Source organism: Callithrix jacchus, chromosome 5, assembly GCF_049354715.1.
Source record: "Callithrix jacchus isolate 240 chromosome 5, calJac240_pri, whole genome shotgun sequence".
Lineage (NCBI taxonomy): Eukaryota > Metazoa > Chordata > Mammalia > Primates > Cebidae > Callithrix > Callithrix jacchus.
Genome location: NC_133506.1, coordinates 104,474,571 through 104,487,167, shown reverse-complemented (window position 1 = coordinate 104,487,167; position 12,597 = coordinate 104,474,571). Strand labels below are relative to the sequence as shown.

The 12,597-nt window shown below is 52.9% G+C and overlaps 1 protein-coding gene across 36 annotated transcripts in view; it reads right to left on the bottom strand.

Annotated features, from left to right (window-relative positions):
- Nucleotides 1–12,597, bottom strand: part of MYO18A (myosin XVIIIA) — a 104,404-nt gene that overhangs the window by 50,722 nt on the left and 41,085 nt on the right. For 12 of the 36 annotated variants that reach the window (XM_035300896.3, XM_054256158.2, XM_054256156.2 and 9 more), the window contains one exon: nt 3–146. The exons of 10 other annotated variants lie outside the window; for them this stretch is intronic. In XM_035300896.3, the coding sequence (XP_035156787.3) occupies nt 3–146 (144 nt within the window). Of the gene's footprint in view, nt 1–2; nt 147–1,318; nt 1,412–3,248; nt 3,942–6,678; nt 6,741–9,100; nt 9,241–12,518; nt 12,585–12,597 lie in introns of all 36 variants that reach the window. 14 more of the 36 variants (XM_054256151.2, XM_035300913.3, XM_078373937.1 and 11 more) reach the window with 6 other exon arrangements.

Below are 12,597 nucleotides of genomic sequence, written 5' to 3'. Positions count from 1 at the left end.
ACACTCCAGCAGGAGGCCCGAGCACAGATGCCAGCCCAGGTGCAGGCTGGGGGCACTGGGTGGTCACCGGAGGGAGCAGAGGGCTCCTGAGTGGGGGAAGAGCACCCTACCTGGCTGTGGGCAGGAGAGGCAGCCTCAGGGTCCAGCTACCGACAGCAAGCAAATGAGAGAGAGAGAGAAGAGGGGTGAAGACAAGCAGACCACTAGCATGCCCCCTTTAGCAAGCACTCCTGGGTCAAGTAGGCTGGCAATCTCTGGTTATCCAAGCCCCGGGGTGAAGGTGGAGGAGCTTGGCGCAGGACCTGGGAGCGGGACTGGGCAGGTGAACTGTACCCAGTCAAGGAGAGGCCAGGAAGGTGAAGAGACACTAGTGACCATCAGGCCTCAGGAGATGTGGTTCTAAGTCATCCCCAGTAGCCTGGGCAGGAGTCTGCCACTCTGCCTCTGGCCGCAGCCTCTCCTGGGCTGGCCATCTGGTCCATTCTGAATCAGGCTCCATCTTCTGTGTGTCTACCAGGCCAGGCCACCTCACCACACCCAAGGCCTGGGCCCCCTGGGAGTGTCTTGCCTTATCTCCAGGGCATTTTTTAGCCTAGAGAAATGCCCCAGCACAGAGCTGCTCCTCGCTTTCTAACACAGCCCCAGGGTGCCACTCCCCAGGCCAAGGGCTGTGCTCAGAGCTGTAGCCCTGCACCTCATTGAATACAGCTCCCACCAGCTCCAGTCTAGGGTCTCTCCCTCAACCTCTATGCACCCTACAGCACTCCCACCACTGCCAGCCAGGCACAGTGACCCCGCCCAGATTCAACCTGGGGACCACCTGACAGCTGCCCAAGAGCCAAGGCACTGTAGGCAGACCCTGCAGCCAGCTGTGACCTCTCTGCTTACTTAAAGCCCTGAAAAGCCTTTCCGAGGAGGAAGGCACGTCAATCAGGACTTGGATGTTACTTGTTAGAAATGGGCAAGGAGTTAACAGGCCCCACCTGGGTCTGGAGAGCCAGGGCACCAAAAATAGCAACGACACCCTTCCTTACTACCCGCCAGGCCCTGACACCAAGACATGCCTTCAAGGCAGGGCAATGTGGCCAGAGAAAGGGACTGGACCCTGAGCAAGCAGGGCGCCCTCCCACATGCACACGGCTTTGGGCTCTCTGGAGGGACGACTCTCCCCAGAGCCCTTCTCTCATTGCTTCAAGAGGGGCCAACGTGAGGGCCCACAGACCGCCACAGAGCCACCTTCACAGGCAGTGCACCTACAGACACACCCAGGGCCCTGCTGCCAGCCTCAGGAAGAGGGCGGCCAGGGACTCAGACCCACACATGCAAGCGGCATTACAGAAGCTGTGAAGATCCTCTCCAGCCGCTGGTGGGCCTCTTCCACGGGGGTCAGCTGGACCTTGGCAGCTCCTGCCTAAAGGTTAAACCACTATTAGTCCCAGCCCAGAAACGGAAGGGCCGCAGCATGCCGAGCTCCCAGCCCAGGAAGCCACTGGGACCCATCAGGGAAGGAAAGTAGCGCCAGGGAGGCAAGCCACACAGCAACTTGAGTTTTTAAACTGTCAGATTAGAAAAAAAGAACAGGTGCCTGGGAGTCCTGGGGTGATTTCTTCCCACCTGCCTTTCTTAAGCCCTATTATCCCACTTGCCCACTGGCCTCTGACCCAGGCCCAGTCAGAGGTGGCTAAACTCCAGGTCAGGGCACAGCTCAGCTCCCAACTCCTCCCTTGGGAGAGGAGGAGGGACAGGGAGTCCGAGGGGAGGGCAGCCAGCCCAGGAACAGGCCCACAACACTCCCTGCCTGCTTATAGGTTCTCCAGAGTGACGGACAGTTCTGCCCAAATGCCCATGCCAGCTCCTCCCTGTGAGCAGGAGCAGTCACTTCCCTGATTCACAGGGTGGGCCAGGTGGGTGGGGAAAGCGGTGGCTGGCTTTTCTCTAAGTGCTGCAATGTCCAGGAAGAATGAGGAGCAACAAGGCTCCCCAGGTCCCAGGAGGGAGCAGTCAGGGAGGGCCTCAAGGCCTCTCAGGCTGTTCCCTGGCACCCTCCAGATCTCTCTCCTTCTAGCCAGAAAGAGCCTGCACAGGCACAGGGAAGTAGTGGCAAAACTTGATGTCCCTCCCCCACACCCTGTGAGGCCTCAGCAGGGTCCACTGCTTGAGTGAAGGGAAGCTTGAAGAGAACTGCCCCCAACTCAGAGGCCAGCCAAGGCAGCAATACCTTCGAAGGGGAAGAGGCTGGACTGAGCCTCCCTCCTGCTTCTCAGTCTCCTGCCACACCCAGAGAACACTTTCTGGGAAGATGGGGTTGTCCCTATATCCAGAGGGGCCCACTGTACCCATCTGCCACCCAAGCACAGGGCTCCTCAAGAGTCCTGCAGCCAGACCTAAAGAAGGCAGTGATGGCATCAGTAACAAGGGTTATTAGCACCACTATCAACACTACCATTTACAGAGCACCCACCAGCCAGGGACCAGCTTGGAGCATTATCTGTATCATTTCTAATCTTCTAGTTACTTAAAATCCTTCAAAGCAGTATTATCCCTTACTTGCAATTCCAGAATCCCAAAAGCCCCCCAAACAAAACATTTTTGCTTAACTATTTTGGCAGCAAAATCTGGTAGTTTATCCTCTATGCCCTGTAGTGTAAATATTCAGATTTTGCTTTGGAAATATTGATGTTTGTTACGCGTTGTTGCTCATTGTATATACTGTATGGCACTAAAATACAAAAATTACTGATTTCCAAAATACTTCTACACCCAGGGTATCAGAGAAAAAATTTCAGACCTGCATTATCACCATTCAATAGAAGAAGTGTGAGATGGGACTTTGCTGAGGTCCCAGGGGGTGAGTGGCTGGGGATGCAAACCCAGACCCCCTGACTTGAGAAAACACTGTCTTTCCACTTGGAACTGATCTGCTGAGACTCTGATCCTCGGCTTGCGGTCTGGGGCCTCAAGCTGGTGCCATGTAGCTGGGGACCAGGCCGTGACTCCCACGGCAAGGCCAGCAGCATGCTGGTTAGCAGTTCCCATCCCAGCTGCTGGCCCAGAGCCCAGGCAATCTCGGGGTCTTCGTTCTGTTAAAGAAAGCCATGCAGCCCCTGCCTTCAGCACATGACCCTGGGCTCAGCCCTCTTGGTCATGCGGGATTCATAGAGGTGGCTTGGGGAAGCCAGCTGTGAGGGTGCCTGGCCCTTGAGTGAGGCTGGTGAGGGGCAGGAGTGGTTAGTGTCGCACTCGTGTACCTCCTGCTTCACACCAGGGGCTGGTGACTTGGACTGCTGCTCTCCAGCGAGGTCTGACTTCAGGCCAGCGGAGCCTGGGGCCGCCAGCTCTTCTGGTGGGGCTGGGGAGCACTGCTTCTTTGGGGTTTCAGGCTTGGCTGGGGATCCTGCTTTCTCTGGGGAGTCCACCCTGTCTGGGGAGCCTGGCTCCTGGCTGGAAGGCTTCTGCCCCTTCCCAGGAGACTGCTTGCTGCGAGGCTTGTGCTCCTTGCCCCTGCCCCGAGACATCAGGCTCCGCAGGCCCAGGGAGAGCTCATCCTTGGCCGCCTCCTTCTTCGCTTCAGGCTTAGGCGGAGCAGGGGGAGGCGGGGGAGGGGGTGGCGGCTTGGGACTAGGGGCTGCCTTTTCTCCCCTCTTGCTTCGAGTTGGGTGCTCAGGGGACTTGACTCCTCTGCCTGGGGGCTCCTTGGCATTCCCAAGTTCCTCGCCGGGCAGCACCTTGCTCACCACCTTCCTCACTGCATTTGCCACCCGCTTCCGGGACAGGCCCTGGGCCTCTTCGCTTGGGCCTTCTGCTGTGGCAGCTCCCAGGCCATTCATGGCGAGTGTGGGTGCAGGGCTCTTAGCTCTCTGGGAAGTCTCTGGGGGTATCGAACTGGTGGGAGGCTGAGGACGCTTAGATGGGCCACTGCCTTCCTTTGAGCTGCACTCTAGCTAAGGTCATACAAATACAGGTAGATATTAGCATCATCCCCTGCATCCCTGCCCACCCCATGCAGAGGGAGTAAGAAGGTATGACCTCATGGCCTGGGACAGATCTTCCATTCAGCCATCCACCAAGCAACACATGGCTCCAAGAGGCTACCCCAGGAAGCCCACGTTCCATCTTCCCCACAGGACAACTGCAGCTAAGAGTTTGGCTTCTTTCCCACAAAACACGATCAGGTACTACTGCCACCTGCTGTCTATCCCCAGGCTTAGCATGGACCTGTGAGATGCCGGCACAGAGCGCCAAGAGGCCGGTGAGGTGCTCCGGGGTTACTGGCTTTGTGTTAGGGCAGCAACCAAGTCCCAATCTAGGCGAGTCCACTGCCTCACAGCCCCCATAGCAGAGATGGAGCATGGAGAGGTCAAACAGCCAATTCCCACCTCCATTCCTACCACCAATCCCAGACCTAACTCCACTGCTTCCTGCCTTTGTGGTCCTTGGCCCTTCCATCATCCGTTTTCTGGGCAATCAGACCAAGAGCCTGCCCATCCTGAAGGAAAAAATGATTAGGGGAGCTCTTCCTGGCCCCAAGACATGCCAAGCCTCCTCCTGGCAGTGTCCCTGTTCTGTGGCCACTGTCTGACCTTCACTTATGCTCTCAAGGGCTGCAGAGCCCAGCACTGGCCCAGGAAGCTTCCACTTCAGCCTGCTTTCTGCCAGTCTCTTTGCAGTTTTCCTCCTGCAAACCTCTCAAGGGTTTGGAGACACCCTAGCTCCCAGAGTGTGTGTATAGCCCACAAAGGGTTAAGCACTCAGGCAGCCTCAGCTCCATTCTGCCCTGGAGTGGGCTGGTACACTCCAGCTGGTATACTCACCCTTCCTCCACACACTGGTGGTAACCGTCTAGGTCCCGGGGGACTACCACTAGAAGGCCAGGCTGGCTAACAGCAGGGTAGAGTTTTCCATAAAGCCAGCCACATTGCCTGGGGGGAGCAAGGGTAACCTGGGGTCTCCTTGTTGGCTAGGCAGAGCTCTGTCACCAGCTGAGCTGTACTTGAGTCCTTGTTGCCCAAAACCATGATCTTGGTTCTAGAACTCATGTGGGCACTGGGCTCTACAAAGGCCCACCCGCCTATGCTTGCTTGGATGCAGGAAGATGCTCTTAGTAGGCACACCTGGGAGCTGCTGCCCCTGTATGCCACATGAAGAGGTTGTTCCGCTTTCTGAGCAGAGCTGAGCCAAGGGCCTCAGTCTAGGCCCTGGCTACAGGGTGGCTCTGCTGAAGAGGTAGGGAGAGTAAGCGCTTGAAGGTCTTCCTCGACCTCTTAGGCCAAGAGTGCTCAATGGCATGCCAGGGCACTGCAGAGTTGGCCAGTGGCCCTAGCCGCTGGATCCTACTCTTCTCCCCTTCCTCTTCTGGCTTTCCTCCCATCCCCCTTCCATCATTAAGATGATGATGATGGGCCAGGTGTGGTGGCTCACGCCTATAATCCTAGCACTTTGGGAGGCCAAGGCAGGGAGATCACTTAAGCTCAGGAGTTCAACACCAGCCTGGGCAACATGTGACACTGTTTCTACGAAAAATACAAAAATTAGCCAGGTTTGATGGTGTGCACCTATAGTCCCAGCTACTCAGGAGGCTGAAGTGGGAGGATGGCTTGAGCCTGGGGAGCAGAGGTTGCAGTGAGCTGAGATGGCACCACTGCACTTCAGCCTGGGTGACAGAGTAAGACTCTGTCTCAAAAAAAAAAAAAAAAAAGATGATGATACTGATTGCTAACACATACAGTACTTACCATGGGCCACAGCCCTCTTTCAAGCACTTTACATGTTGATTTTGAAAAAAAAAAATTCTGGGCAACTCCGAGGCCTCTCCCTATCACACATACATCCCTTTCAAGTCACAGGCTGGCTTTGCGGGATTGTTTGCCAATTAGGTGGAAGCCACAGTGCCTGGCTAATCAAATTGACCAAGGAAGTGCGGGGAGCCAGGAAAGGCATCATCTGGGGTAATGAAGTAAGGATCTGTGCTGTGACCCAGCTCTGTCCCAGAGCCCGGGTACTCCTGCCCCCGAGCCTGGGTATTCCTTCCCCCTGTGCTACCAGCTGCTGTCTCCTAACTACACATTTCTGGACTTGGCTATTCAGAAACGGATCCTCCTCTCTTACCTTAGAAGAGTCCAGCTTTATTCAGGGTCTCTATCCCAATGCACTGGGGCTGGAGGCAATGGGCAGCTGGAGCCTGCCTCCAGGTCACCTGCACCAAGCAGCTGACAGGGTCTTGGAAGAGACAGCAGTGACTGGAGTGAAGTCCCTCCATGCCCTTGTCTTGTGCCACCCAGAGCAGGCTGAAGAATCCTAACAGCTGAGTTCTCATTCAATGCTCCCTGATCCAAGAGTTTCCCCACCAAAGCCTCTCCAGGCCCAAAGGGTTCAGGAACCCATAACCAAAGGAAGGCAACTAAAAGGGATTGGGGAGGAGGATAAAGGAGGTCCCCAAAGCCCCCTGGCCATCTCCTTCACACACCTCAGGCTGGCATCACACACACCGTACTTTCTGCCTCTTTACTAGAATTCTCTCCAGCTGAGCCACATAGGAAGGGCCCCCCTACAATCTCCACCTACTCCACGGAACTGTCTCACAGGATAGTCCAGGGCTAGCAGGTGCAGGGGCAAACACACACACACACACACACACACACACACACACACACCCCTCAGAGAACTCAGGGATGCACTTACAGCCCCTTCCTCTTTGCCAGGAGGGCCAGGCTTTGGCAGAGTTTTGTCCTCCTCTTTAACCTGAGGGAGCAGGTGAATAAGTCACTGGCAGGTCAAGGCTGGGGACCCAGCACTAAAAGCACAGGGAGGGAACATTCAAGGGGCCTACCTCCCGCTAAGCAGCAGAGCTCCTGAGTCTTTAGGAATACCGGGGCAAGGGGACCTGGGCAAGAGCTATCCTATCCTAGAATCAGAACTGTTCAGTGATGACTTCGAGAATGAAGAGTCTCTGTGGGGGTGAAAGCCAAGTAGTCTTGCCCTCAGCGACCAGACTAGCCACTTTGCCCACTTGGGGGGCTGTCTAAAGAGGTCCACCCACAGTGACATCATGGTTTTGGTTTCGTGGTGGATAGGAAGAGCCAGCTAATTTAACTCATCCAAACTACAGGAGTCATCCCCACCTCAGACAAGAAGTGGTTTGAAAAAAAGCCCCTGATCTAGTGACTGAGGAGGTAAAAGCATGGGTGCCTGGTGGGCCAGCAGCATTTGGGGCAGGGTGAAGGTTGGCCCCTATCTGAAGGTGAAGGTTGGGGCGGGCTCTGGCTTGCTTCTTGGTCCTCCACAGTTCTCTCAGCTCAGCTGAGCTCTTGCTGGAGGCTGGGAGTGGGGCAGAGGTGGAGATTTAGGAGGCCAGATATTTTCCCAACCTCAGACCCACAAAACTGCCAACCTTGCAGCCGAGGGAGGGAACTCTGAATTAGGGGTGGGGTAAGGAGGAAGGAAAGATGCTAAGCTCTGGACACTGTGGCCGGGGATATGTGCTACAACCCAGGAGCTGGCTGGCCTGAGTCAGAGGGGAGGAGTGGAGGCACGGAAACAGTAGATACTGTCACACATCTGGAAAAAGGGCAGATGAAGTGGAAGCTCTGAAGGTTCTTTCAGTTCAGAAACTGGCTCACAATAGAGTTAGAGGGGCTGGGTCTCAAGTTTAAAAGAGCCCTCTCCTTTCCACCTCACCAGTAACTCTCCCTCCAAAAGCTCAGGCAGTCTTGGTGGATTTAATTTCTCCTCTTTCCTGAGTCAACTAGAACTTCAGGAAGAAGACAGCCCTGCTACCAACCCTACCCCCTCCTCAGCGTGCCTCCCCTTCCCAGCACATCACGGGTAGGAGCATGGCAAGAAGTCCTTGATTCCTAAGGGAAAAGATCCTTAGAAACATCCAGAATCATTTATATGATCCATTTGGGGGGACTCTCCAATTTCCATCAGGCTCTGTGGCTAATTTTGAACTCAAATTAGCAGTACCAGGGGCACTGGCCGGTGTGATGGCCGCTGCAGTTTTAAAGCTGCCTCTTGTCCACAGAGCTATTTGCAACAGGCTCAAGCTTCACAGTTAGTTTACAATGCGGAGGATGGGTGGAAACGGCAAATATCGACAAGAGTGAAGCTTACTTCTTTTAAGAATTGAAATCGGAGCAGAGAAAGGGAAGGGCTGGTGGACAGAGTGAGGAGAGGGTCTAGGTTTGTGCCTCCTGCTGCCCACCAAGTTATCACTCTCCCTGCTCCCTCCCCCAGGAATCACACCATGCAGTAGCTCCGGGTCACATAGGTTAGTGGGGGGACAAGTGTTCGCAAACCACACAGACACACTCATTACTGTGCACAGTGCTGTTAGCTCGGGTTCCGGGGTGGCCCAGATTCCAAGTCCACTCTGCTCTTCACCAGCTCCAAACCTGTCCTCCCTCCAGTGGCTCAAGTTTGGGTCCCCAAGTGTTTTCCCCAAGGTGTGGCATTAGGGAAAATACTGGGTGCCCCCCAAGCGTCTGGAACACTGGGCCCAGCTCTGAGCTCAGCTCTGGATTTAGTGTCAGGCTGACTCACCGCTACCTCCCCGCCAGAAGGGCTCTGGCTGTTGTAGGTCACTGCCCAGCTGGGGACTGCGCACATGCACAAAGGCACACACACAGGCACTCCCAAGTCTGCAGCCTGAATCACCCTCTGGACGCAGGTGGCCAACTGGCCTGACTCCCCACCCTCAGCCCCTTGTCCTCCTACCCACTGCAGCCCCCAGGCTCAGGAATACCCAGTTCCAGCAGTCTCTCCACAGCAGCCCACGTTCCAGGGGTGAGTCAAAGCAGCAGGGTGGTGGGAAGGGTATGGAGGGGTTAACCCAGAGGGACACCAGCAGCGGGACAAAAGGCAGCTCACCTTACCAGAGGTGGGGCTAAGGGGAGGAGCATGACTCAGCACAGGATCCCATCCAGCCAGAATAGGGAGTTCACCAGCCCCCGTCATTCTCCCCCCGCACCACCAATTATACACACGTGCCCCAGTCCATCTCTAGCTTCCAAAGCTCCCTCTCCCACAAGCCAGTCTCCTGCCTGCAGACACAACATGCCAAGCACACAGGAAAAACATAAAGATTCTAAAATCCAACTTTCCTTTTGTTCCCAGAAGGCAAACCTTGATGAAAAGGCCATGGCGCTGAAGGTAACCTGTACCCTGGGTCAGAGAAGAAATGAGGGGCAGGGTCTTTCAGGGTCTCAGAGTCTTCCTAAAGGTCAGAATCTGCCAGGACAAATGCTGTGGGCAACAAGGGGAAAGGAAAGAAGGGATGGAGTGGAGAAGGAAGGATTACAAAACTCAAAAGGGTATTGGAGTAAGGAATAAAATATTAAAGGAAAAAAATGAAGGCAGGTAGACACAGAACATAGAACTTCCTACTCTTGGAAGCTGTGTGCTTTGTTTTCATTTTTTGAGACACAGTCTTGCTCTGTTGCCCAGGCTGAAGTGCAATGGTGCCATCTTGGCTCACTGCAGCCTCTGCCTCCCGGATTCAAGTGATTCTCCCACCTCAGTCTCCTGAGTAGCTGGGATTACAGGAATGCACCACCAGGCCCTGCTAATTTTTGTATTTTTAGTAGAGACAGCGTTTCACTATGTTGGCCAAACTAGTCTTGAACTCTTGACCTCAGTGATCCGCCCACCTTGGTGTCCTAAAGTGAAGCTGTGTGCTTCGAATAAGCCACTTTGCCTCTCTGGGTCTCCCTGAAGAATTAGGGCCTGACTAGTCTAGATAATAGCTCAAAGCCTCTCTATGTCTGGCATCTTAGGAGTCTACACGGGGAGAGGCACTCAAACTCTTATTTATTAATTTTTTCTTTTTGAGACAGAGTCTCGCTCTGTCACCCAGACTGGAGTACAACGGCGTGATCTCAGCTCACTGCAACCTCCACCTCCTGGGCTCAAGCAGTTCTCCTGCCTCAGCCTCCCAAGTAGGTGGGATTACAGGCATGTGCCACCATACCCTTCTAGTAGAGATGGGTTTCACCATGTTAGTCAGGCTGGTCTTGAACTCCTGACCTCAGGTGATCCACCCGCCTCAGCCTCCCAAAGTGCTGGGATTACAAGTGTTAACCACCACACCCGGCCAGCACTCAAACCCTTAATATAGTAGAAGTTGTGGGCCTGTGACCTAGGAGAGGAATTGAGGAAGCTGCCTCAGGATCCAACAACTTTGCCTTCCAGCTGTAACACACAATTACCTGGGGCCAGAGGCCTGGAGAACTGCAAAACTGTCAATCTGTGGATTAGAAACCAGAGCTGGGCCTCTTGAAAAATAAGTCAGAATCTGCCTCAGTCCAGGGAGAGGCCTCATCCAAAGAATCAGTACAATTCAGTGGAGTTTAAGAACTGGTTCATTCTTATAACTACTTATCACAAATTAATAGTTAAAAATTAGAAAATGTTTTGTTTTCAATTAATTGTTTTTATTTTGCTTTGTTGACTTCTGTTTTATTATTCAGTTAATGTGTTAGGGACTTCATGTTTGTTAGTGTAATTAACTTATTTGATCTTTGATCTCTTGTTCAAGTTTTCCTACTTGTCCAGGGAGGTCCCACCCGACCCAGGCTGTGAGGACACCGGGCCATTTCCACCCATGCCTGTTCCTTTGCATCATCTGTTCCTATGAGCATTACTCTAACACAGATGTGGGGCTCTCCCCAGAGGAAATTTTCTCTGTGGCTTTTATGCAGAATGGCCTGGAGAGTTTTCCTCCCTTCCTTATCACTGAATTTCAACTAAGATTTGCTTCAGATCAAGAGCAAGTTATCTTGTAACTGGATTGTTTATAACTCAAAGGATAAATGCTTGGGAGGTGGAGAACCATTCTCTATGATGTCCTTGTTTCTCTTTTTTTGTGTGTGTGAGACAGTCTCTGTCGCCAGGCTGGAGTGTAGTGGTGCGATCTTGGCTCACTGCAATCTCCACCTCCTGGGTTCAAGCAATTCCCCTGCCCCAGCCTCCCAAGTAGCTGGGACTACAGGCAAGGGCCACCACGTCCAGCTAATTTTTTGTATTTTAGTAGAAACAGGGTTTCCCCATGTTGGTCAAGATGGCTTCAATCTTGTGACCTTGTAATCTGCCTGTCTCAGCCTCCCAAAGTGCTGGGATTACAGGCATGAGCCACAGCACCCAGCCAAAGTGCTTGTTTCTCAATGCGTGCCCATATCAAAACATCTCATGGGCTGGGCATGGTGGCTCACGCCTGTAATCCCAGCACTTTGGGAGGCTGAAGTGGGTGGATTGCTTGAGCTCAGGAGTTTGAGACCAGCCTGGGCAACATGGCGAAATGCTGTCTCTACCAAAAACACAAAAAATTAACTGGGGACGGGGTCCCAGCTATTGGGGAGGCTGAGGTGGGAGGATCACTTGAGTCTGGGAGGCAGAGGCTGCGAGCCAAGATTGCAATACTCCATTACGGAGTGTATTATACACACACACACACATATGTATATACACATATATATCCCATTAAGTATATACACCTACTGTGTACCCACAAAAAATTTTAAAAAAACAATATCAGGTTGCTCTTATCCAATACAGAATAGGTAAGGAACTCAGGCCTTAAAGATGGTAGCAATATCTGAGTTGGGAACAAATGGCTCTCTGGAACAAGGGTGTTGAGATCTAAGGCCTCTCTTCCCTGATCTGTTCTCTCTCTTTTTTTTTTTTTGAGACGAAGTCTCGTTGTTGTCAACTGGGCTGAAGTGCAATGGCACAATCTCAGCTCACTGCAGCCTCCGCCTCCTGGGTTCCAACAATTCTACTACCTCAGCCTCCCGAGTAGCTGAGATTACAGGTGCCCACCACCACACCTGGCTAATTTTTGTATTTTTAATAGAAATGTTGGCTAGGCTGGTCTTGAACTCCTGACCTCAGGTGATCCACCCGCCTCAGCCTCCCATAGTGCTGGGATTACAGGCGTGAGCCACTGTGCCAGACCAATGACCTGTTCTCTCTCTCTAGAGATTTCAGCTACTTCCAGCAACATTACTGAATATTGAATACCTACAATGAGATGGGCCCTAAACAAGTTATTCAACATTTATTTTCTAATGTAAATCTTACAACAATCTGAGGATTGGTGATATAGGAATTATTATGATTCCCATTTTATTGATGAGGGAAAAGACTCAGAAAGAGATTAAGTCACAAAGCTAGTTAAGTGGGGGAACTCGGACTTCGACCCACATTGGTCTGCCTCCAAAGCCTGTGCTGCTTCCTTAGCCAACCTTTTCTGGTACGTCAGGCAGGCATCATCCTTGGTAGCCAAATCTGGTTGATAAACTTCATCAGCGTGAAGGTTCAGCAGATCTGGTCAGGCCAAAGCACGGATTCACCGTGTGTTTTACTAATGTGCAACTTTCCAAATTGAGTTTATGGACTTGCAAAAAGGGAGACCCCAGCATGATTCTGCCACTCTGTGCAGCCCTGCCCACCTACTCCCTCTGTGGCACTTCTGACTTCTTCCCTTGAGGGACAGCAAGAGAAACCAACACTCACTGAACACTTACTATGAGCCAGGCACAGGGGAAGGCACTTCACACAGGTCTCTTCATTGAATCCTCACAACCCACTTTCTAGATAAGGAAA